Genomic DNA, 22,389 nt, shown 5'->3' on the forward strand with positions numbered 1-22,389 from the left:
AAGACAACAAAGTACTAACTTAAGAGAGATTCTTTTAAATATATGTGGGTTATAATTCTAGATAATTTAATTTTCAAGGTAATAATGTTCCTTAGGCTGAAATTGTTTAACATTTATTCTCTGTGTATAAATTTATTTGAAAATGAAAGGTTAATTGTCCAAATTCACTCTCAAAATATATGCATTTTATCAAACAGATTGACCTGGAGAGCATCTTTTCACTTAACCCTGACCTTGTACCAGATGAAGAAATTGAGCCCAGTCCAGAGACACCTCCACCTCCAGCATCCTCAGCCAAAGTAAACAAAATTGTAAAGGTTAGTGATGCAAATTCAGAGCAGGGTGTGTGTGTATTTTGGTTTGAAATGGGACTGTGAAGAGTATGTTTAAGTATTTGTTTGCTTTTTTAGTAAAACAATTCTTTCTGCCATCTACATGCGTGTATATACACACATACTTTCAAGGATCGAACAGTTGTCTAATTCACAATTATGACGATCATTAGGTAAGATCCTAGAAATTCCATGCCTGTTTAGGATTTTTCCTAAGACTAATTGTTTCTTAGGAGACATGGGTCGAAACCATTTGCTTGCTAATAATATTTGTTGAGTGAATACATATGACTTTGATTAAAAAAAATGAGTTTCTTATTCATAATAAATTCCCATTCTAGTAGTCTTTTGAAATAGTAATTCTGCTATTTACATTTATTAAAAAAATGGGAAATGACAGATTGTAGTGTAACTATTTCTGTATTATCTGTGAAGAATAATTTATTTATAAATTTTAAAACCATGCTATGCCCCCCAACAGTTTTATCTTCACAAAAATAAAAGGCATGTGATTTTTATTATTTTAAAAGATAATTCCTCTTCCTCTCTATTGAAATGTCTCTGTGTTAAAACTTTGTATCAGAATACAACTCTTTAAATCAGATAGTCCCTTGCAGTTGTTAAATCTGCAATTCTTTGTGTTCAAAATTCTTACTACATGGACTTCCCTGGTGGTACAGTGGTTAAGAATTCGCCTGCCAATGCAGGGGACATGGGTTCGAGCCCTGGTCTGCGAAGATCCCACATGCTGCGGGGCAACTAAGCCCTTGCACCACAACTCCTGAGTTTGCGCTCTAGAGCCCGAGAGCCACAACTACTGAATCCACATGCCACTACTGAAGCCCGCGCAGCTAGAGCTTGTGCTCTGAAACAAGAGAAGCCACCGCAATGAGAAGCCCACGCACCACAACGAAGAGTAACCCCCACTTGCTGCAACTAGAGAAAGCCCGGGTGCAGCAACGAAGACTCAATGCAGCCAAAAATAAATAAAATAAATTAATCAAAAGTTCTTACTACATTGTTGATTTTATCTTCTACAAAGATTAATATGACATGACTTTAGCCCTATAGGAACTCACTATCTTGCAGGGAAGGCATACATATAAGCATCCACATATAATATGATATAAACTCAACAATATCAACAAAACATTGTGCTTTTTAAACCATGCATATGACCATAAGACAGATTTTCAATGTATATAAATTCAACATATTGAGAGTCACTACTTACAGGTCATTAGTTAGTTACCCCTTGTTAGTGGACTGTTTTTCATACTTGGCTTCACAACCTTGAATGATCATCATAGTTTATCCTTCTTGGAATAAGCAACTTTTGGTGTGCATTAGAATCACCTGGAAATTTTTTAGAATATATTGATTCCTAGACCCACTCGCAGAGATTCAGTTTTATTTTATCTAAAGGGTGGCCCTGGGATTTCCCTGGTGGCTCAGTGGTTAAGAATCCACCTGCCAATGCAGGGGACACGGGTTCGAGCCCTGATCCGGGAAGATCCCACATGCTGTGGAGCAGCTAAGCCCATGCACCACAACTACTGAGCCTACGCTCTAGAGCCCATGAGCCACAACTACTGAAGCCCGTGTTGCTAGAGCCTATGCTGTACAACAAGAGAAGCCACCACAATGAGAAGCCCTGCAGCGAAGAGTAGCCCCCACTCTCTGCAGCTAGAGAAAGCCCACCCGTGCACAGCAATGAAGGCCCAATGCAGCCATAAAATAAATAGATAGATAGATAGATAGATAGTTTAAAAAAAAAAAGGGTGGCCCTAGCATCAATATCCTTTTAGCAGTACCCATCTGATTTGAACGTGCAGTTAGCATTGAGACCCACTGCATTATTTGATATCTTTTTTTTAGGTGAATAAAATAAAGTCTTGGTAAATAAATAATAGAACCAAAAACTTGCTGCCCTATCTATGCAATGTTGAAGTCTTTGAAAGTCTAATGAAACCTTTTAGTAAAAACCGACAGTGTGCATTTCATAGTATTTTGATGTTTCAGTTTAACAATGGGCTGTAAGTTGTCTAAAACTAGTATTTTGTTATTTACCCCTGACATCCAGAGATGAAGTGTATTACATGATTTTGGCAGGATAGCATGATGATTAAAAAACACACACTTTAATGAAATTACTTAATCCTTCTTTGCTTCACTTTCCTCATCTGTGAAACCAGAATAGCAATAATAATGATGTCACAGGGTTGTTGTCAAGATTAAATGGATTAATACATATAAGGTCCTTAGAACAGTGCCTGGCTCGTTTTCATTCCTGAATATTTTGGGGCAGTGGCGGGATACTCATATAAAAAAAACTTGAATATTGATGACATTAGTGATAGTTTATCAGAAGATAATTTTAGTTTTTCATCATTTATTTTTTCCCTTTTTTTCATTTAGTTTTATATTATTGTATGTCTACCCACTTATGTTTAATTAAAGGAAGCTGAGGCCATGTTAGGATGAAGGGGAAGGAGGAGAAGTGCTTAAACATCCCCCCACCCCCCAACCCCGCCTCAGTGGATCTTGCCCAGGATGGCAGCGGTTTCAGGGGGGTGGGGGGGGAGTGACTGGGCGTTGCCACCTCAGGAGACATGCCAGTTCCAGTTACAACACAGGGATCACCGCAAACACAGCCGCCACAGAAGCACTGTGGCATTACCTCTCCCATCAGCTTAGCAGCCCCCAAGGAGACTGACTCCCTACTTACACAGAAACTGTTTGAGACTCTGAAGCCCTCTAGCGTTTTTGAAGAGGAAGAGGAGCTTTCTTTTTGAAGAGGAAGAGGACTTTAATTTTGGGAAAATTAAATAACCTGGTAAAAGAGTGGATATGAGAAATCAGTGAAAGCAAGACTCTTCCACGATCTGTAGTTGAAAAGGTTGGTGGAAAAATTTTTACATTTGGATCTTATAGATTAGGAGTACATACAGAAGGTGCCGATATTGATGCATTGTGTGTTGCACCAAGACATGTTGATCGAAGTGACTTTTTCACCTCATTCTATAAGTTGAAATTACAGGAAGAAGTACAAGATTTAAGAGCTGTTGAAGAGGCACTTGTACCAGTTATCAAACTGTGTTTTGATGGGATAGAGATTGATATTTTGTTTGCAAGATTATCACTGCAGACTATTCTAGAAGACTTGGACTTAAGAGATGACAGTCTGCTTAAAAATTTAGATATAAGATACACAGGAAGTCTTAACGGTTGCAGGGTAACCGATGAAATTTTGCATCTAGTACCAAACATTGACAACTTCAGGTTAACCCTGAGAGCTATCAAACTGTGGGCCAAATGCTACAACATCTATTCCAATATATTAGGTTTCCTCGGTGGTGTTTCCTGGGCTATGCTAGTAGCAAGAACTTGCCAGCTTTATCCAAATGCAATAGCATCAACTCTTGTACATAAATTTTTCTTGATATTTTCTAAATGGGAATGGCCAAATCCAGTCCTATTGAAACAGCCTGAAGAATGCAGTCTTAATTTGCCTATATGGGACACAAGGGTAAATCCCAGTGATAAGTACCATCTTCTGCCTATAATTACACCACCATACCCACAACAGAACTCCACGTACAATGTATGCGTTTCAACACGGATGGTCATGGTTGAGGAATTTAAACAAGGTCTTGCTATCACAGATTAAATATTGCTGAGTAAGGCAGAGTGGTCTAAACTTTTTGAAGCTCCAACTTCTTTCAAAAGAACAAGCATTATATTGTACTTTAGCAAGTGCACCAACTGAAAAACAATGCCTAAAATGGGTGGGCTTGGTGGAATCAAAAATCCAAATCCTGGGCTTCCCTGGTGGCTCAGTGGTTGAGAGTCCACCTGCCGATGCAGGGGACACGGGTTCGTGCCCCGGTCCAGGAAGATCCCACATGCCACGGAGCTGCTAGGCCCGTGAGCCATGGCCGCTGAGCCTGCACGTCCGGATCCTGTGCTCCGCAATGGGAGAGGCCACAACAGTGAGAGGGCCGCGTACCGCAAAAAAAAAAAAATATATATATATATATGAATCCTGGTTGGAAGTTTGGAGAAGAATGAATTTATTACACTGGCTCATGTGAATCCCCAGTTACTTCCAGCACCCAAAGAAAATCCTGACAAGGAAGAATTTCGCACAACGTGGGTGATTGGGTTAGTGTTTTAAAAAAACAGAAAACTCTGAAAATCTCAGTGTTGGTCTCACCTACGATATTCAGTCTTTATAGGCAAGCAATAAACAGCAAGATGTTTGAGGTGGACATGAAAATTGCTGCAATGCATGTAAGAAGAAAGCAACTCCATCAACTACTGCCTAATCATGTGCTTCAGAAAAAGAAAAAGTGTTCAACAAAAGGTGTCAGGTTGACACCTCTGAATGACAGCAGCCTTGACTTGTCTATGGACAGTGATAACAGCATGTCTGTGTCTTCACCTACCAGTGCTATGAAGACCAGTCCATTGAACAGTTATGGCGGTTCTCAGGGCAGAAACAGTCCTGCTCCAGCTGTAACAGCAGCATCTATGACCAACATACAGGCTACTGAAGTTTCTGTGCCACAGGTAAATTCCCGTGAAAGCTCAGGGGGTACATCAAGTGAAAGCATTCCTCAGGCTGCCACACAACCAGCCATTTCTTCACCACCAAAGCCTACGGTCTCCAGAGTTGTTTCTTCAACACATCTGATAAACCCACCACCAAGACCTTCAGAAAATGCAGCAACAAAGACACCTAATCCTATAGTAGGAGTCAAAAGGACATTCTCACCTCATAAAGAAGAGAGTCCCAAGAAAACCAAAACAGAAGAGGATGAGACAAGTGAAGATGCTGTCTTGCTTTGAGTGGGCATGATAAAACAGAAACAAAGGAGAAACTTGATACAGAGACAAGTACAACTCAATCAGAAACCATTCAGATTGGGCTTCCCTGGTGGCACAGTGGTTAAGAATCTGCCTGCCAATGCAGGGGACACCGATTCGAGCCCTGGTCTGGGAAGATCCCACATGCGCAGAGCAGCTAAGCCCGTGCGCCACAACTACTGAGCCTGCGCTGTAGAGCCCACGAGCCACAACTACTAAAGCCTGTGCACCTAGAGCCCGTGCTCCGCAACAAGAGAAGCCACCGCAATGAGAAGCCCATGCACTGCAATGAAGAGTAGCCCCCGCTCACTGCAACTAGAGAGAGCCTGTGCACAGCAACAAAGACCCAACGCAGCCAAAAATAAAAAATAAATTTATTAAAAAAAAAAAAAGGAAACCATTCAGACAGCGGCTTCTCTGTTGGCCTCTCAGAAAGCATCCAGTACAGACCTTTCTGATAGCCCTGCTCTCCCTGCAAATCCTATTCCTGTTATCAGGAATTCAATAAAACTGAGATTGAATTGGTAAAAACAACCTCAGGGGTCCATAAACAATATCTGCCAACTCAACCTGTTGTCTTCAAATGCTAAGAAAGGAGAATGGAGGGTACAAGACTAGACACGACTGAAAATGGATTTAGGTTTTTTTTGTGACCTCCCTTACTGGACTAATCAGCACTTGATCAGAAGTCCAGGTTAGTATGTGAAGCCAGGAGTACTGTGATTATTGTGTTAGCAACAGTTGCATTAACTATTTCAAAAAATTACTGCCTTTAAAAAAAAACCTCAAGCTGTATTTGTATTCATAATTGACATGTGGACTGGGTTTATGTTTGCTGCATTGTTTGGAAAATTTGCAATACAAGCTGGCATAAGAATTCCTTATTCCGATGATGCACTTTTATGTATTTTTTTTTATTAGAAAGTAGAACTAATTTTAGATTTTCAGCTTGACAGATTTTCATTTTTTCCTGAAGAATTTCCTTTACCATTAGTTTTCAAATTGGATGCCATTGTGCAGTGGTGTACTGTTGTACTTCAGAGAAAGGATAAGAGTACATCTAGTTCAGTCCCTATGAGGTAGCTGTAACTTTTAAAAATGAAATGTCAACTCTAGGGTATATATTTGACATTGAAAGAATAATTAGGAGATACTTCGTTTTGATGGGGTCATGATTAAGAGATGCTATATTGGTTTTGTTTATAGAATTGTTTAGAGTGCATCCAAATCAGGCATCAGCCAGCGAATATTTTTCTTTGAGCTTGTTAAAGCTCCACATTCTTTTGCCTTCAGTATCTTGTCTTTGAAACAAAGGTTTTGCTCCCTCCCCGTTCTTTTTCTTTTCCCCTTTTTGCTTGTATGCATAAGGTAGGACTTCTTTCATAAAAAACGAAATGCCAGTATTTTCTTAAGCCATGATGTGAAAGCAGTGACCCTGTGGCCACATGGCACAGAACACTAACTTTTGGTCCCATGGCTGAAATTTTAGGGTGACTAAAAATAATGCCTGTGAAACATGATATCTATCTTGGATGGCCATTTGATCTCTAAATATGAGGAATTTTGTACGCTCCACAAAACTCCTGTCTATAGTAGATTTTCAATTTTAAACATGTGGGCAAAAAGGCATTTTCTCCAAGAATTTTAAACAAATTTTGATTTTTAAATGGTTGACTAAAATTTGTCAGTAAATTTTACATGTAGAAACGTTTAAGAATCATTTCTAGCAAGCACTTGACATCTAGTCAGCTCTCTACTCCTTTTTTCATTTTGTTTTATCCTATCAATAAATAATTCCACATAAGTAAGCAGCAGTGCATTCATCTTTACAGAATATGAGGGATGCCAGATGTTGATAAGCTTAGTTATTCTTTCTTAATCTGGACAAAGCAAACCCAACAGATTTTTCTGATGAGCATGTTTTATGAATCTTCTATTGTGTTCCATTCTATCACCCGTACATTTTTCATGTTAAACTGTAATTACTTAAACTCTTCCCCTATCCTTCTAAATTAACTTTCCAAAGTTGGAGTGTAGTCTTTTCCCCCTTAGACTATGCATTAATTGAGGCTTTCTTTTCACCATACTTTATAATGTCTAGTATACAGTACTTCTACGTCCCACATCTTTGCTCTGCAGTCACCTTGCCCTTCCTCCTACCATCTAAGAAGAAAAGATGGTCAGACTAACAGGTGAAGTCTACAAGGTGTCTGTGTGTTCTGTGTAGCTTCAGAGTTAGATTGAAATTGCCAGGTACAGATTTAGTCTTGTCATTTTGTTCACACATTGGGGAAAAAGAATTCAGTTTATTAAACATTTCATGTAACCGCACCCAAGTTTTGCCAAGCTGGGAACTTGGACCTTTTCTGTGTAGTGACTTTTTAATTCTAGTTTTCATAACCTGGAGATCAGACTGTTGGTTTCGCATGATGTACGTAGTGTCTCATGACTAGAGTTTGCTTTGTTTTATAGTATCTGTACTCCTTGTATTTTTCAAGAGCTATTTTGTGAGCAGATGATGTATTTCTCCATTGAAACCACAATAAAAAAAAACAGCAAAAAATAAATAAAGGAAGCTGATTATGATAGACATATATATGAGGAGTAAAGAGAGAAAGTAAAATGAACATTTTCTTTTCTATAGAATCGACGGACTGTGGCTTCTATTAAGAATGATCCTCCTTCAAGAGATAATAGAGGTAAAAATTTACCTATTAATTTTGCCTATTGCCCTGACAAGGTAAATCAAAAGTGAATATTACCCTTGACGTTATTATTCATTTAAACTTTACATAGCTAATTTTAAGATTGATATCGTCTTGATTTCCCAACACAATAGTGTCAGTGATATAAAAAAAATGATTTATAAAGGTATGTGATGAATGTGAAACTCCATGATATATGCCATTTTGAGGCATCTTATTTACCCAATAATTTTTCAGATTTGAGGAGAGTATTATGAGAAAGAAAGGAATGGGGTAGTAGTTAATTGATTTCACAAGGGTAAGTTTAGTCATTGTGATATTTTTACGTTATTTTCTGGCTAACAAACTTTCAAAAAATGTCATGGGTAACTTAGAAGACAAGTCGAACAGGTATCAATTGCAGTTAATTTCAGGTCTCTCATATGTTTTCAACTAGGTGATATAAAGCACAGTTCATTTCTTTTCTACTATTCAGCAGTTCAGAATGGTCCTTTCTCATAGTGATGTTTCCTCTGTATGTATGGATGCTGAGGCAGGACAGGTGTAGGTATTAGAGGAAAGATTGGAGGTAGAGGGAAAGTCCTGCACTTTCAGCACTATTCTTTGAGTCTTGTGAAAATTTATATTTCTTTGTAAAATGTGATATTTATATTTAACTTAATATTGCTTTTTCCACTTTTGTAACATCCACAGTGGGAAATTCTCTGTTGAGGATTTGCATATTTGACAAGCAAAGAGTGGGATTTAGAACAAAAGGAGGGTTGCAGGACTTTTATGTTTTTACTTGCTGTATTTCTGAATTGTGTAAGTTTTTCAAAATGAGAATATGTATAAAATCTGTATTTTGCACACTTACTTTTTAAAAATTATTATTTAAAATCAAGCTTGGCTTGGTTTTTTACAAATTATTCAGATTGAGTTTTATTTATTGAACATAATTGATTATTACATATATTTTGAAATTTTGTTTCACTTTCAGTGGTTGGTTCTGCACGCGCGCGGCCTAGTCAACTTCCTGAACAGTCTTCCTCTGCACAACAGAATGGTAGTGTTTCAGATATATCTCCAGTTCAAGCTGCAAAAAAGGAATTTGGACCCCCTTGTATGTAAATCATGTATCGAGGATTCAGTCATTTTAGGCATACATGTATTTTCTCTTGGTCAACTTTATAAGTCCCCAAATTACAAACTTAATTGCATATTTTATTTTTACCATTGTGGAAAATTTTTTTTGTTGTTAGTTTAGTCTGTTAATTGGGTTTTTAAATGTATATTTTGGAGGAAACAATTTATAAATATAAAACTATAACAATGTTTCAGTTGCTTTGAATTTAAAATTATGGCCAGATAATTTTGACAGATGTTATAAAAGAAATTCTTATGCTTCTTGATCATTTCCAATTCAAAGATCTTTGATTCTAAACCAAGAGATGACATGTATCAATATGTTAGAGTCATTTTTCATGACTCTTATTTGTATATTGTCCTGTTCCTAGCTTTGTTAAAGCAGCTCATAAGTAAAGTTCACATATTTGTCATAGGCATGTTTTGTCACTGTGTACCTTTTTTTGGTGTGTGTGGTAAAATTTCATACATAAAATTTTTGTGTATAAGTATGGTACTCTAAAAAGAAAACTAGGCTTCTACAGCTCATCTATTTCTTCCAGCACGTAGAAAATCTAATTGTGTGAAAGAAGTAGAGAAATTGCAAGAAAAACGGGAAAAAAGGAGACTACAACAGCAAGAACTTAGAGAAAAAAGAGCCCAGGTTTGTAACAGAAACATATTTTGTTTATGCACCAACCAAAGATTAGACTGTGTCAGTGAAAGTGATTGGCTTATGAAAAAATAATTGAGGCATTCATTTAAAGATTCCAATACAGTTCCTTAAATTGATATTGAGGAATAATATAAACTCTTGGGGAAATAAGTTATCGTAACAGATTTTTTACTACATAAACTTTTCAAGTTTTAGTGGGTATGTGTTAGTCCTAAAGCTTGTTCCATTTTGAATAGTAAGCCATTGTGTTACAGAATTCTAATAGATGTATAACATTGAGAATAATAGGATTTGGGCTTTTTAAAAGGACTAAAAGTACATTCAGAAAAACATCAAGTTAAGGTATATGGTTATACTATCCATTTTATTGTTTTTCCATGGTTAATAAGTTCAGCATATCACAATGAAAGGGTGGAAATTCGTTGTGTGTTGATTTATACTAGATGTTGAGAGTATCTCTTATGTGCCCCTCTTCTCACGTTTCCTTTAGATAGTAGCAAAACTTTACTAGCAACAGAAAAGTTGCTTAGAAGACTGGTCTTTTATCTCTCTACAGGTCTTCACATATTAGAAATTATGCTATTGTACAAATAATTCCTCCATTGTGCTTGCATTGTATCTATTATATTCTCAGAACTTGTTTCCTGTAATAAAATACCAGGATTGTTTCCTTATTTAGGAGTATGTTCAAATGCCCTTAATCATAAAGATGTTGTGTTGTGGAATCAGTATAATATTCAACCTGAATAAATCAACTTATATCTGAAAGTAACCTGAGAATGACCAGTTGGGTTTTGAAATGAATAATACTTGTATCTACTGATACTTAGTACAGATGCCACCTGGTGTTTCCTGTGGGTACTTCATAATATTTTTACATCTCTTTGTGACCTCTTCTTTACATTCTGCTTCTCGGTTGACATAGTTGGTGTTATTTCCCAAAAGGTTAATTGACAGTATGTTACATTAACAGTTTTGAAATTTAGTTGTACTCAAAGCAAGTCTGCATATAGTATATGGGAAAAAGAACCTGACCTAAAATGTTTAACAATTTATACTCATAGCTAGGAGAGGCTGTTAACTGTTGCTATTTGTATCTTAATCTGAATTTTCTCAGTTGTGAAGCAAAATAGTAAATTGCAGTTAGCATGCAGTAGTTTGAATTTTAAAGATTTAAAAAATTATCTTGGCTTTTGATTCCTTTAAATTCTATGTCCTATTGATTTGGGGCTGTATTATACCATGCCTTAGTTATTTTTTAGAGAGTCATTAATAATAGGAAATGAACATAAATGAATCCATAGTTCTACTTTGCTGAAACACTGAATTAGGAATTGGGAAGAAGAATCTGATTAAATGCATTTTTCTAAGAATTTCGGCTTTTCTAGAGTTCTTTATTGATGTTTAGGATGAACACTGTTTTTGTTTTGCTCAGTTTTCTAGGAGAATTAAGGTATACGTATAACATATTTGAAATAGGTCAAAGGTGGTTTTAATAAGGAGTATTTTGTTTGTTGTTAACAGAAGGCATGTAGACTAACAGAATTGTGTTTTTGAATATGAAAGTGATTCCTAGGCATACTATTAATCTTGAACTCTGAAACTATATCACATCTCAGGTTTGAGTTTGGGCTTGGCTGTTATAAATGACACAACCTATTTAATTTTCAAACCATATATAACATAAATGCAACAAATACTACATTATTGTAATTATAATAAATGATGAATTCTCTGTCTTCTTACAGGATGTTGATGCTACAAACCCAAATTATGAAATTATGTGTATGATCAGAGACTTTAGAGGAAGTTTGGATTATAGACCATTAACAACAGCAGATCCTGTAAGATTCTTTATTAACAGTTGCTCTGGAACTTTTTATGCTGTAAATAAAAACATGTTTGATACCCCCTAAGTTAATACTGTATTTAGTTCTGTAATTTTTTCTCTCTTTATGGGTGCTCCTTCTCCTTCTCTATTTTAAGAAGATCAAGAAACCGTTGGGAATTCCCTGGCGGTCCAGTGGTTAGGACTCTGAACTCTTACTGCTAAAGGCCCGGGTTCAGTCGCTGGTCTGGGAACTAAGATCTCACAAGCCACGTGATGCATCCAAAAAAAAAGAAAGAAAGAAACCACTCACACTTACCCTTATTTTCTCATTATTTCCCATAATTTGATACGTTAGACATGCATCTCACAAAGATAATCCACTTCAAAGCAAGCCTCTGTGTCCTTGGTAGGACAGAGCAACAGTCAAGGATGATGTCAGAAGACCCACTTTCCTTTCTGACCATCACTTATACTTTTATCTCAATTCCAAGTTTGTTTCCTCTTGGGTTGGGCTGTAGATCCCACCATCATTCCAACTTACTACTAATTTATTTTAAAATAAATGTTACTCTGGCTTTTAACAATAAGTGATGGCTGTTGAGGACTGCTGTAAACCAGAAATCTAGTGCTTGAAGAATGTTCTGTCTTATGCACCTCCTTTCCTATTGAAGAATGGGAATTTATTGAACAGGGAATACTTTTGTAATTTGTTATTTATGAAAAATAATCCATCTGACCTAGTGTACACAGAATGAATTGGGTACACAAAATACATCTGACCTAGTGTATACGGAATGTATTGGGTACACAAAATACATATAATACACCTGTGTTAAGGCAGGTGTATTATATATGATTTAATAGAGTAGTTCATAACATTTGCATCTCATATATTTTACTCCTTGCTACCCTTTCATTTGTTTAACCTACATCTGAGCTCATACTTTATGATAGTGACTGGAAAACTTTTTCTGAAAAGGGCCTGATATTTTTGGCTTTGAACTATATGGTCTTTGTTACAACTACTCAATTCTGCCTTTGTAGTATGAAAAGCAGCCATAGACAATACATAAATGAATAGGTATGGCTGTTTCAGTAAAACTTTACAAAAGTGGGTAGTGGCTTGGATTAGGCTTTCAGGCCGTACTTTGCCAATTCCTGCTTTATACTAAATATCATTAGAAGGCAAGTATTGGGAACATTAATTTTATGAAAAAATTTAATGTCTAAGAATTGGCATATTCTAAAATTGTTCAAATTATTTTGGCCAATAATCTTCTGAGAACTGTTTCTTGTCTACAGCTAGTTATCTTTGCCTATAATTTTCCCTATAATCAATCTGAAAATATGCCACTTGGTAGGAAATTTTACTTTTGTCGTATACAGCACATCTTGAAGTGAATAAGGTAGTTTCTTAACGTGAACCTATTGCTACTAAGAGTGGTGGTGTCCTCTACAAAGTTATTTCCTAGTGGTTTACCAAATGACAAAATAAGCGAGTTTCCATTATACTTAGAATTTTTGAAATAATTGTGTCTGATGGCTATTAAAATTTCTTCAAGCTAATTTGTTTTTTAAGCTTACTTATCCTATTTATGCTATGCATAAATTGCTAAAACCTCGGGAGGAAATATTACTTTTTAATTAACTTTTCAGTGTTTTATATACCACTGATAATCACTGGAAAAAAATATTTTATTTCTAGATTGATGAACATAGGATATGTGTTTGTGTAAGAAAACGACCACTCAATAAAAAAGGTATGCTTATTGAGTTCTAATCAAGGGTTCATTTTTGTCCTGTTTGCAATTTATTTTGATAATAGCAGAAATCAGATTGGTTTGGAAGAGTTAAATGTAAATCATTTCATTTGTACATAACCATTATACAGATTTCTATGGTTAGGTCTGTTGATGTGATACTGTTCTAAGAATCTTTGCCATTCCTGGCTTTACAGAAATCTTGATTTTTTTTTTTTTTTTTACTTTGTTGTTGAAATATTCTGTTTACTTGAATGGCATATTTATGGATATTTATATTTACAGGACTTACTACTTTTATCGAAATTCTTACTACTTAAAATAATTTTTGTGCATTAATTCAAATACTGTGAAAATTACTGGGCACTGATTTTCATTTATTCTTTTAGAAACTCAAATGAAAGATCTTGATGTAATCACAATCCCTAGTAAAGATGTTGTGATGGTACATGAACCAAAACAAAAAGTTGATTTAACAAGGTACCTAGAAAACCAAACATTTCGTTTTGATTATGCCTTTGATGACTCCGCTCCTAATGAAATGGTTTACAGGTAGGTAAATTTGTTTTAAATCAGAATTTTGTTCTTATACTGTGTGTTTACCACCACCACTGAAACTTATGTTGATCTTGGCATATCTCTCCAGAGGTGTAATATCCTTTTCTTTCCCCCTGAGTTTAAACAAATAAGAATATTTAATAAACATGATAATGAATTTTAACACTTGTTTTCTTTAATGCTCCCCAAATCAGTTTTCATTAATGATTAACTTTATACACTATATAACATACCATATGTATGGATAAGAAATTTCTAGAAAACATTTTCTGTACCTCTAGAGATGGGATGTGGCTATTTTTTACTTTTTGATCTCTGCAGTAGTGAAGAAATTTGAAATAACTATTATACATCCATCACTTATTTGTCTGAATCTTTATTTAGCACATATGGCCACTTAAGGAAAAAAAAGTTCTGTAAATCTACTTGCATTTCCCTAGTTTTATCATTTCTAAGCTTTGGAATAGTTTTAGTACATGAAATTCTTGCATGTTCACATGTTCAACTTACAAACAACTCAAACTTACATGTATTGTGCATTGATATCCCACATCTTTATCCAAATTTAGATTTTTATACATAGTTTGTAAACATTTACTTCTTATTATTTAATAGGTCAGTTTTAGCAGCATTGTTATTTCAGTCTATATTAAATTGTCTTGAGTTACTTGATGCTATGTTTCATTGCCCTTTTATTTTATAAATTTGACTGGAAAACAGAAAGTTAAAGGGTTAATAAGAATCCTAAGAATTGAAGATGTTATAAATGAGATAAGACCAACTCCACTGGTCTTAAGCCAGTAAACTGGGAGTTCAGCTGTAAAGAAAGAGGACAAAACTAAAGAACATGTGAATGCTAGATAGAGGTATTGTGAAAAATTTGTTTTGAAAGGGAATTATAAATTGTATATTTTTTACTTTTTTGAGAACTGAGTCCTGTCCTCCCCCCTCACTCCCTTCTCTGCTTCCATTCCTGTCTCATAAAATGTCTGTCTGACTTTGTAATCATTTTCAAGAAATCACTATAAATAAAAGTATGTTTCTGTGTATGTGCTAGATTTAGTAAACATTTTGTATTTCACCCTGTATTTATGCTTCTTAATTTTGCCAATATTGATTCTCTCCCCTTTCTCTTATCCTTAACTTTTATGGATTGAGAAGTTAGCTTTTTTTTTTTTTTTTTTTTGGTCTGATCACTCTTCGGACTCATTTCCAGTTCTTTTTGATTAGAACATTTTTCTGTTTCTTTTGTTCTGTACTTTCTCCAGTTGTGCCTTTAAAAAAAAAAATCAATAGAGCTGTATAAAGTGTTCTACATATATTCTTTTGAAGACTGTGTAAAAAGTAGATTTGTTTTCTATCATGCTTTTAGGACTCTGCTCAATGAAGTATTTTTTTGTCCCTCCCTACCTTTTTATTTTAACTCCAGCAGTGATTATACCAGTACATAATATTTGGGCATCCTTTTCCTGAATCAAGACTATCAGTTCAGAATTCATTGTCTTATAAGCATAATTTATATTTACTTACATTCAAGGAAATTTTACCACTTTTATACTTGTTTAGATAATGTTTTTGTACTTTTTTCCCCTCTAGCTTTTCTGTATTGAGATTACCACTCTTGATTCTGTTTCTGTTGAAACCATTGATACTTTTTTTGGGTTGGGTTGGGGTTTTTAGTTTTGGTTTTGGTTTTCATATCTGTCCTACTTGTCTGGCTGATATTACCATATTTTGTTGTTATTTTTTAAAACTTTCCTACTGTCTTCTATATATTATGTCTTTAGCTCAGTTACTATCAGGTTTTTTTCCCTGTCCATTATTATTGTGGCCCTTGTTTATTTCGGAATTATTGCTCGAAAATATGCTTTAAAGAGCTTTAAGCAATTCTAGGACATGGGTATTTAAAATTTTAAATCAGTGGTCAATTGTGGCCTCGCAGTTGATCCCACTGGTTTGTTAAAAATCTTGGTAGATTTGCTTATAATAACACTTGATATTAGTTTTATTGTTTATTTGTTTAATTTAAATATTAACTGTATGTTCTGACTGGTACATTTTATTTTTAAGGTTTACAGCTAGACCACTAGTGGAAACTATATTTGAAAGGGGAATGGCTACATGCTTTGCTTATGGGCAGACTGGAAGTGGAAAGACTCATGTAAGTAATTCATTACAGTTACATCCTGGTATGAAGCCAGTTTACTTTCCTTATAGCTTAATTCTAAGACCTAAATTCTATTTTCTTTTTAACATATAGACAATGGGAGGTGACTTTTCAGGAAAGAACCAAGACTGTTCTAAAGGAATTTATGCATTAGCAGGTAACTCCCCTTTTTGCATATTATTTATAATATTTTTCTTGAATATTATTCAGGTGGCTTGGAAATAAGATTTGGAAGTACTGTCCAGAATTTTAAGGGTAACTAATGCTATACTTACTATATATTATGTCAGTTTTAGATTAGCAGACTGTTTTGAAAAGAACTGTGCTTTGGGGGCAAAAATCTTGATTATGTTTGTGTTGTAATCTCGCACATTGTTGGAGCTTAGTGTTTGTTGTTGAATAACTGCTTTGTGAAAAGTTTCCATTTGGTATGATTATGAAAGTAACCTTATTATGACCGCCTATAATTTTATGCTATTTATAAAGATAAGTAGTAGCATTCTCTTCTTGAATATGAAGGAGAGTGGCCTCTAAACTTTAAATGTAGAGAAACTATTGCTACTATTTTTTTTGAAAATTAATATCCACTTTAATCTTCATTTTTCTTATTGATACTGTCATTCTAGGTAAACATTAGTTGATTTGAATTGCTTTTTTAAAACAGAAAATTTGAATTGCTTTTTAAAAACAATATTTATTGCATCTTAATAAATTTTCTCCATATGCAATTATTGACAGCTCGAGATGTTTTTTTAATGCTAAAGAAGCCAAACTATAAGAAGTTAGAACTTCAAGTGTATGCAACCTTTTTTGAAATTTATAGTGGTAAGGTAAGTGGAAACTTAAAAAAATAATTTTTTGTTTTTTAGTTTTTTAAATTATGGTTAAAAAATGCTTAACATAAAATTTACCATTCTAACCATTTTTAAGCGTAGAAGTTCAGCAATATTCACATTGTTGGGCAGTCATTGCCACCACATAATTGTTATATGTATTTGGAATATTATGTTAAAGTTCTGTGATGAGATTTTTTAAAATTCCCTTTGAAACTCTTTAACTTCAGTATCGATCATTATTATTCTAATAACATTATTACTAGAATTCTCTGAAATAATTTTCGGACTCTGAATGACTCATTTTTATAGAACTATTCTTTTTTTATTTTTAAAGCTAGCTTTCTTTCTTTTTTTTTTAGGTTTTTGACTTGCTAAACAGGAAAACAAAATTAAGAGTGCTCGAAGATGGAAAACAGCAGGTTCAAGTGGTGGGATTACAGGAACGGGAGGTCAAATGTGTTGAAGATGTACTGAAACTCATTGACATAGGCAACAGTTGCAGGTAGCTCTCATTTTAATTAAGAAAGCAAAACAGTTTCATGATCAGTTTTAGATACTTTCAAAAGCAAAGCAAGGATGTTATTCAGCGCATTTTGGACGTAAAATCATTACTCATAAAAACTTTTGAAGTATGCCAGATTAAATTGTATTAATCTGGTTATGTTTGTGTTGTTAATTCAAAATGTCTCTTTTGTATTTAAATAATTAAAACTGAATAGTTTTTTCTTTTTTTAATGAAAATATTGTGGTTTGCACATATAAATTGAACTTTTTACATATCAGAATGTTCTTAATTACATTGTAGAACATCCGGTCAAACATCTGCAAATGCACATTCATCTCGGAGCCATGCAGTGTTTCAGATTATTCTTAGAAGGAAAGGAAAACTACATGGCAAATTTTCTCTCATCGATTTGGCTGGAAATGAAAGAGGAGCTGATACTTCCAGTGCAGACAGGCAAACTAGGCTTGAAGGTGCTGAAATTAATAAAAGCCTTTTAGCACTCAAGGTAAATAAAGTGCATTTAATTGTGAAAAGTCTTTTACTTTTGACTTCATTTTTGTTTACTCAGTTACAAAATTATACTATTTGTTTTTCCTCATAAGTAAGAGAGGTATCAAAATTTAGTTGTTTATGTTTGCAGTTATAGATTTATATTGTACCCAGAAATTTTCTTTACACATATTATTTATTCTTTTTAAGGTAGATAAAGATCTGTTAGTCAGCAGGCCAATTCCAATGCTGCTTAGGGAGATTCCAGAGGGCCTTCATCATTAATCAGTCTTTTTTCTTGAAGGAGGGCAAGGAACCATAAAACTGAGCTAAGAAAGTTTCTCAGAAAAATGTGGAATGGCTTTCAAAAAGTTAGGCCACTATTATATATCTTCCTTGACTAGCAAAGCAAAGAAAGCATTCTGTTTTTTTCTTTTGTAGTACCACTTTAAAAGTTTAACTTTTTACAGTTATCCTACTGCCTGTTACTTCTAAACACTAATCATAGTCTCCAGAAGAATCTTTTGGAATTAATAAAGTAGTCCTTTGGATTGGGTTTTTTTGTTTTCCAAATTTCATTTTCTTGAATTAGGATTTATAGGAACATTTCTACTATGCTGTAAATCTCTTAATAGAATTTTCAGAGCTGATCAGATCTTAAGTGTTAGGGTTATGGTAAGAGGTGTTTTAAATATGTTCATTAAGATTACTGTTTATAAGAAGTAAAATCTATGAAATTTGCTTTCTTAATTTTCAGGAGTGCATCAGAGCCTTAGGTAGAAATAAACCTCATACTCCTTTCCGAGCAAGTAAACTCACTCAGGTGTTAAGAGATTCATTCATAGGTGAAAACTCTCGTACCTGCATGGTAAGTTTGTTTGTTTTGTTTTAATCTTAAATGAATAATTATGTAGTATATATGGGAAAATTATAAAATACATTAATGACAGTCATTTAAAGTCTATTGTGAGAGATACAGTGATACTTGGAAATGTGGTCCCTGCCCGTCTGATAGGATTATATTGTAGTTATAATGCATTCTACTAATTCCAACATCTGAGTCTTTGTGAGATTGGTTTTCATTGATTTCTGTTTTCCTTGCATATTGGTCACACTTTTCTATTTCTTCATATATCTAGAATTTTGGATTATATAATTTTCATTACGAATGAATATTTTATGGATACTCTGGATTCTGTTATGTTCTTCTAAAGGTTATTGATTTTGTTATTGTTGTTGTTCTTATTTTAGCTGGAAGTTAACTTAGCTGAACTCCAAACTCTTGTCTCCCCAGCTGTGGGCATCAACTGACCTTGAAATCTCTGTTTAGCTCTTTTAGACTTAGCTATGTTTCTTGCAGTCAACCTTGTGTTCAGGGGTCAGCCAGAGATTTGGGTAGTATAAATATATATGTAGAATATGAGTTTCTTCCTCTGTGGTTATTTCTCTTCTGGGACAAACTTCACTTCCCAGCTGCTATGGTGCCTACCTCCAAACTCCGTCCTTTAGTTTAACCAGTGAAACTCCAGATTTCTATTGAAGTTTTAGTTGTCCTGTGTAACAGCAGCAGAGTTTGCCCTTAGGCAAAAAAAGTTATCAAAAGTAGGGGCGGACAGTCACTCAATGTTACTCCCTTCTTCTAGGTGTTGACCTCCATTTTCTGCCTGATATTTGATCATTTTGTGGTGCCATCAGAGTTGTTTATATTTTAACTGGAGTTTATAATTATTCTTTGATTATGGGTATGAGATAGTGAATTATCTTGGAGCTAAGGTATCATTAATAACTCTTTTTTTAGATGACCATATTAAAATTAGACCTGACTGAGCCATATGTCAGTATTACTTGTCATCATTTATAACATTTTCTTTACCTTTGCATTTTCCCCCCATAGATTGCCACAATCTCTCCAGGCATGGCATCCTGTGAAAATACTCTCAATACATTAAGATATGCAAATAGGTATGAGAAATGGTTATTTATTTTGAAATTTGAAGGGAATAGAACAATATATGGTTTGATTTAATATCTGATAGGGTAAATCTTACTGCATTGCTCTTTACATTTTCAAAAAAAAATTTGCATGTTATTCATTGAAATGATGTCTAGAATCATTTTGTCATATTCTAAAAATAATTGGAAATGTGTTGTGTAATTTAGGAAGACACATTTTTAGTAGAATAGGTCTTAAAATCATAGAACAGGATTGTATTTTTCCATTAACCAAGTTACATTTCATAATATTTTACTATATTTAAATCATGAAAATTCTTATTATTATATTAAGACTCAAAAGTGAGTGAGTATCAGGAGCCAGTCCGTATTTCTTAAATTGTTTTGCATATGCTGAAAATTATTTCTGATAATCTTAAATATTATACATGGGGAAGCTAGGGTTTAAGTAGGGATAGCACAGTTCTTTCTGGTGTTCTGTATGGGTTACATTTTATTATTTATGGCAATAGTGTTACAGACGTTAATAGACAATTGCATTATTACAAATGAGAGGATAAAAAGCGTTACACATTATTAAAGCAGTTTATTCCTTATAGTCACAAAATGCCCTTGGAATTTTGGATTGTAATAGGCATGTTTATATTTGTTCCAGAGATTTGTTCCCATTGCTCTTGTTTTGAATGACTATATATATAGTTTTAAATTTGTATTATCACATATTGCATTTGTGATTTTAACCTAGAGATAAAATTCCTCTTTGTATTCCATTTCTAGTGTGGAGAATCTCTTAATTTTGCTAAACATGAGTATTTGTACTATTTTTTTGTTTTAATCACTATGGAAATTTTATTTTTAATCTTTCATTAAAGTATGAAATACATATGCATACAGAAAAGTACCCAAAACACAAGTGAATAATTTAATGAATATTTACAAAGTGAAAATTCCTGTCATCAGACCAAGAAATAATACATTTCCAGTCCCCCAGAAAATTCCCCATGTGTCCCTTTCTAATCACGAATCCTGAATAACATGCCTAAATCCATTAATTTCTACCCCAAGGTAGCCATTGTCCTGACTTTTGTGGAATAAATTTCTCAATTTTCTTTCTCTCTTTTTAAAAATAGTTTTACTACCTATGAATGTATCCCTGAACAATATAGGTAGCTGTATTTGAACTTCACATAAATGAGATCATACGCTTTGTTCTTTGGTATTTTGCTTTTGCTTCAACTAAAGAGATTTTTAAAAATCATCAGTAAAAACTGTTGGAAAGTATAAACTTATTGACCTTTTGTAAAGATATTAAAAATAATAACTTTTAAAAATAATTGAACTTTATTTTTAAATTTAATACCCTTTAAACTTTGAATTATAAGATTCTAGCTATGAACCTTTATAGTACTTTTTTTTTTTTTTTTTTTTTTTTTTGGGGCGGTACGCGGGCCTCTCACTGTTGTGGCCTCTCCCGTTGCAGAGCAAAGGCTCTGGATGCGCAGTTTCAGCGGCATGGCTCACGGGCCCAGCCGCTCCGCAGCATGTGGGATCTTCCCAGACCAGGGCATGAACCCACGTCCCCTGCATCAGCAGGCGGACTCCCAACCACTGCGGCACCAGGGAAGCCCCTATAGTACTTTTAATCATTCTTTGTAGTGAACATTTTTGGTATGGTGGGGTTTTTTTCATTAATTTAAAATGCTTCTTGTTTCAGAATTGTTCATGGGAGAGATGAGGAACAGCTTAGTGTAGTAAAATGATTGCCGTGTTGTAGAATTAAAACCCTCCATGTCTTCAGACTTCTGGCTGCAAAGGAATCCCCCTAATGTGAAAATGCTGTATCTGGTTATTCCTCTAGTTCATTTAGGTCCAAGTAAAATATTTTAATTTATTATCACGTAATGTGATTCATTTGCAACCATTACTAACCATCTAGGACAAATAATTCTGTCTTTTATTTCCATATCTCTGGGAATAAAGATTTTCAACCTCATTTGATAGCTCATTTGAGGAATATAATTCCTGCGTATAGAATAGTTTAGGTTGGGCAAGAGAGCTTTGAATAGAGGAAAAATGTGTGGTTAGGGGCTAATAGGTATCTAAATTAGGAGATTCTGAAAGAATAAGTAATGGGGTTGGGAGTAAAAAGAGTTATTAAGTCAGTATTAGAAATTTAGGTTTGTCAGCACGTGTGTAAATAAGCTTTCCAAAAGGATAAAGGCAAAGGAATCTGGTATTCAACCTTTCAGAGTAGATATTACCAATAGGTCAAAGAAAGATTCTAAATAAAAGAAATTATTAGTTTGATCTATGTGACTATTTTTGATGTATAACAATAGTAATTTCATTTAGTTCAACCTAAGAGAAGTAATGAGAAAAACAGAGAATATGGTTAGTATATTGAAGTGTTTAAACATAAGGTTCGTACTCACAGCTAGGTTTGAACCTCAGTTATGCCACATTCTCACTGAATGAACTTGGGTAAGATACTTTATTGCTCTGAACCTATTTCTCATCTGTAAAGTGGTGATAATAATATCACAAAATTGTCGTAATGATTAAATAATATAATGTCTAAAAAATATTAATCATAATATCTGATAC

General features: G+C 34.3%; 1 protein-coding gene and 1 pseudogene across 3 annotated transcripts in view; both read left to right on the top strand.

Moving 5' to 3' along the window:
• KIF2A (kinesin family member 2A) overlaps positions 1-22,389 on the top strand; it is a 67,374-nt gene that overhangs the window by 34,642 nt on the left and 10,343 nt on the right. For 2 of the 3 annotated variants that reach the window (XM_065874715.1, XM_065874716.1), the window contains exons 3-16: positions 198-317; positions 7,846-7,900; positions 8,886-9,008; positions 9,574-9,674; positions 11,435-11,530; positions 13,223-13,277; positions 13,667-13,829; positions 15,906-15,996; positions 16,096-16,159; positions 16,741-16,832; positions 17,198-17,340; positions 17,644-17,848; positions 18,590-18,700; positions 19,727-19,794. In XM_065874715.1, coding sequence (XP_065730787.1) covers positions 198-317; positions 7,846-7,900; positions 8,886-9,008; positions 9,574-9,674; positions 11,435-11,530; positions 13,223-13,277; positions 13,667-13,829; positions 15,906-15,996; positions 16,096-16,159; positions 16,741-16,832; positions 17,198-17,340; positions 17,644-17,848; positions 18,590-18,700; positions 19,727-19,794 — 1,487 coding nt within the window. The remainder of the gene's footprint in view (positions 1-197; positions 318-7,845; positions 7,901-8,885; positions 9,009-9,573; positions 9,675-11,434; positions 11,531-13,222; positions 13,278-13,666; positions 13,830-15,905; positions 15,997-16,095; positions 16,160-16,740; positions 16,833-17,197; positions 17,341-17,643; positions 17,849-18,589; positions 18,701-19,726; positions 19,795-22,389) is intronic. The other variant, XM_065874717.1, reaches the window with a different exon arrangement.
• LOC136120488 (poly(A) polymerase alpha-like) lies at positions 2,945-5,085 on the top strand (annotated as a pseudogene).

The sequence above is a fragment of the Phocoena phocoena genome, chromosome 3, assembly GCF_963924675.1.
Source record: "Phocoena phocoena chromosome 3, mPhoPho1.1, whole genome shotgun sequence".
Lineage (NCBI taxonomy): Eukaryota > Metazoa > Chordata > Mammalia > Artiodactyla > Phocoenidae > Phocoena > Phocoena phocoena.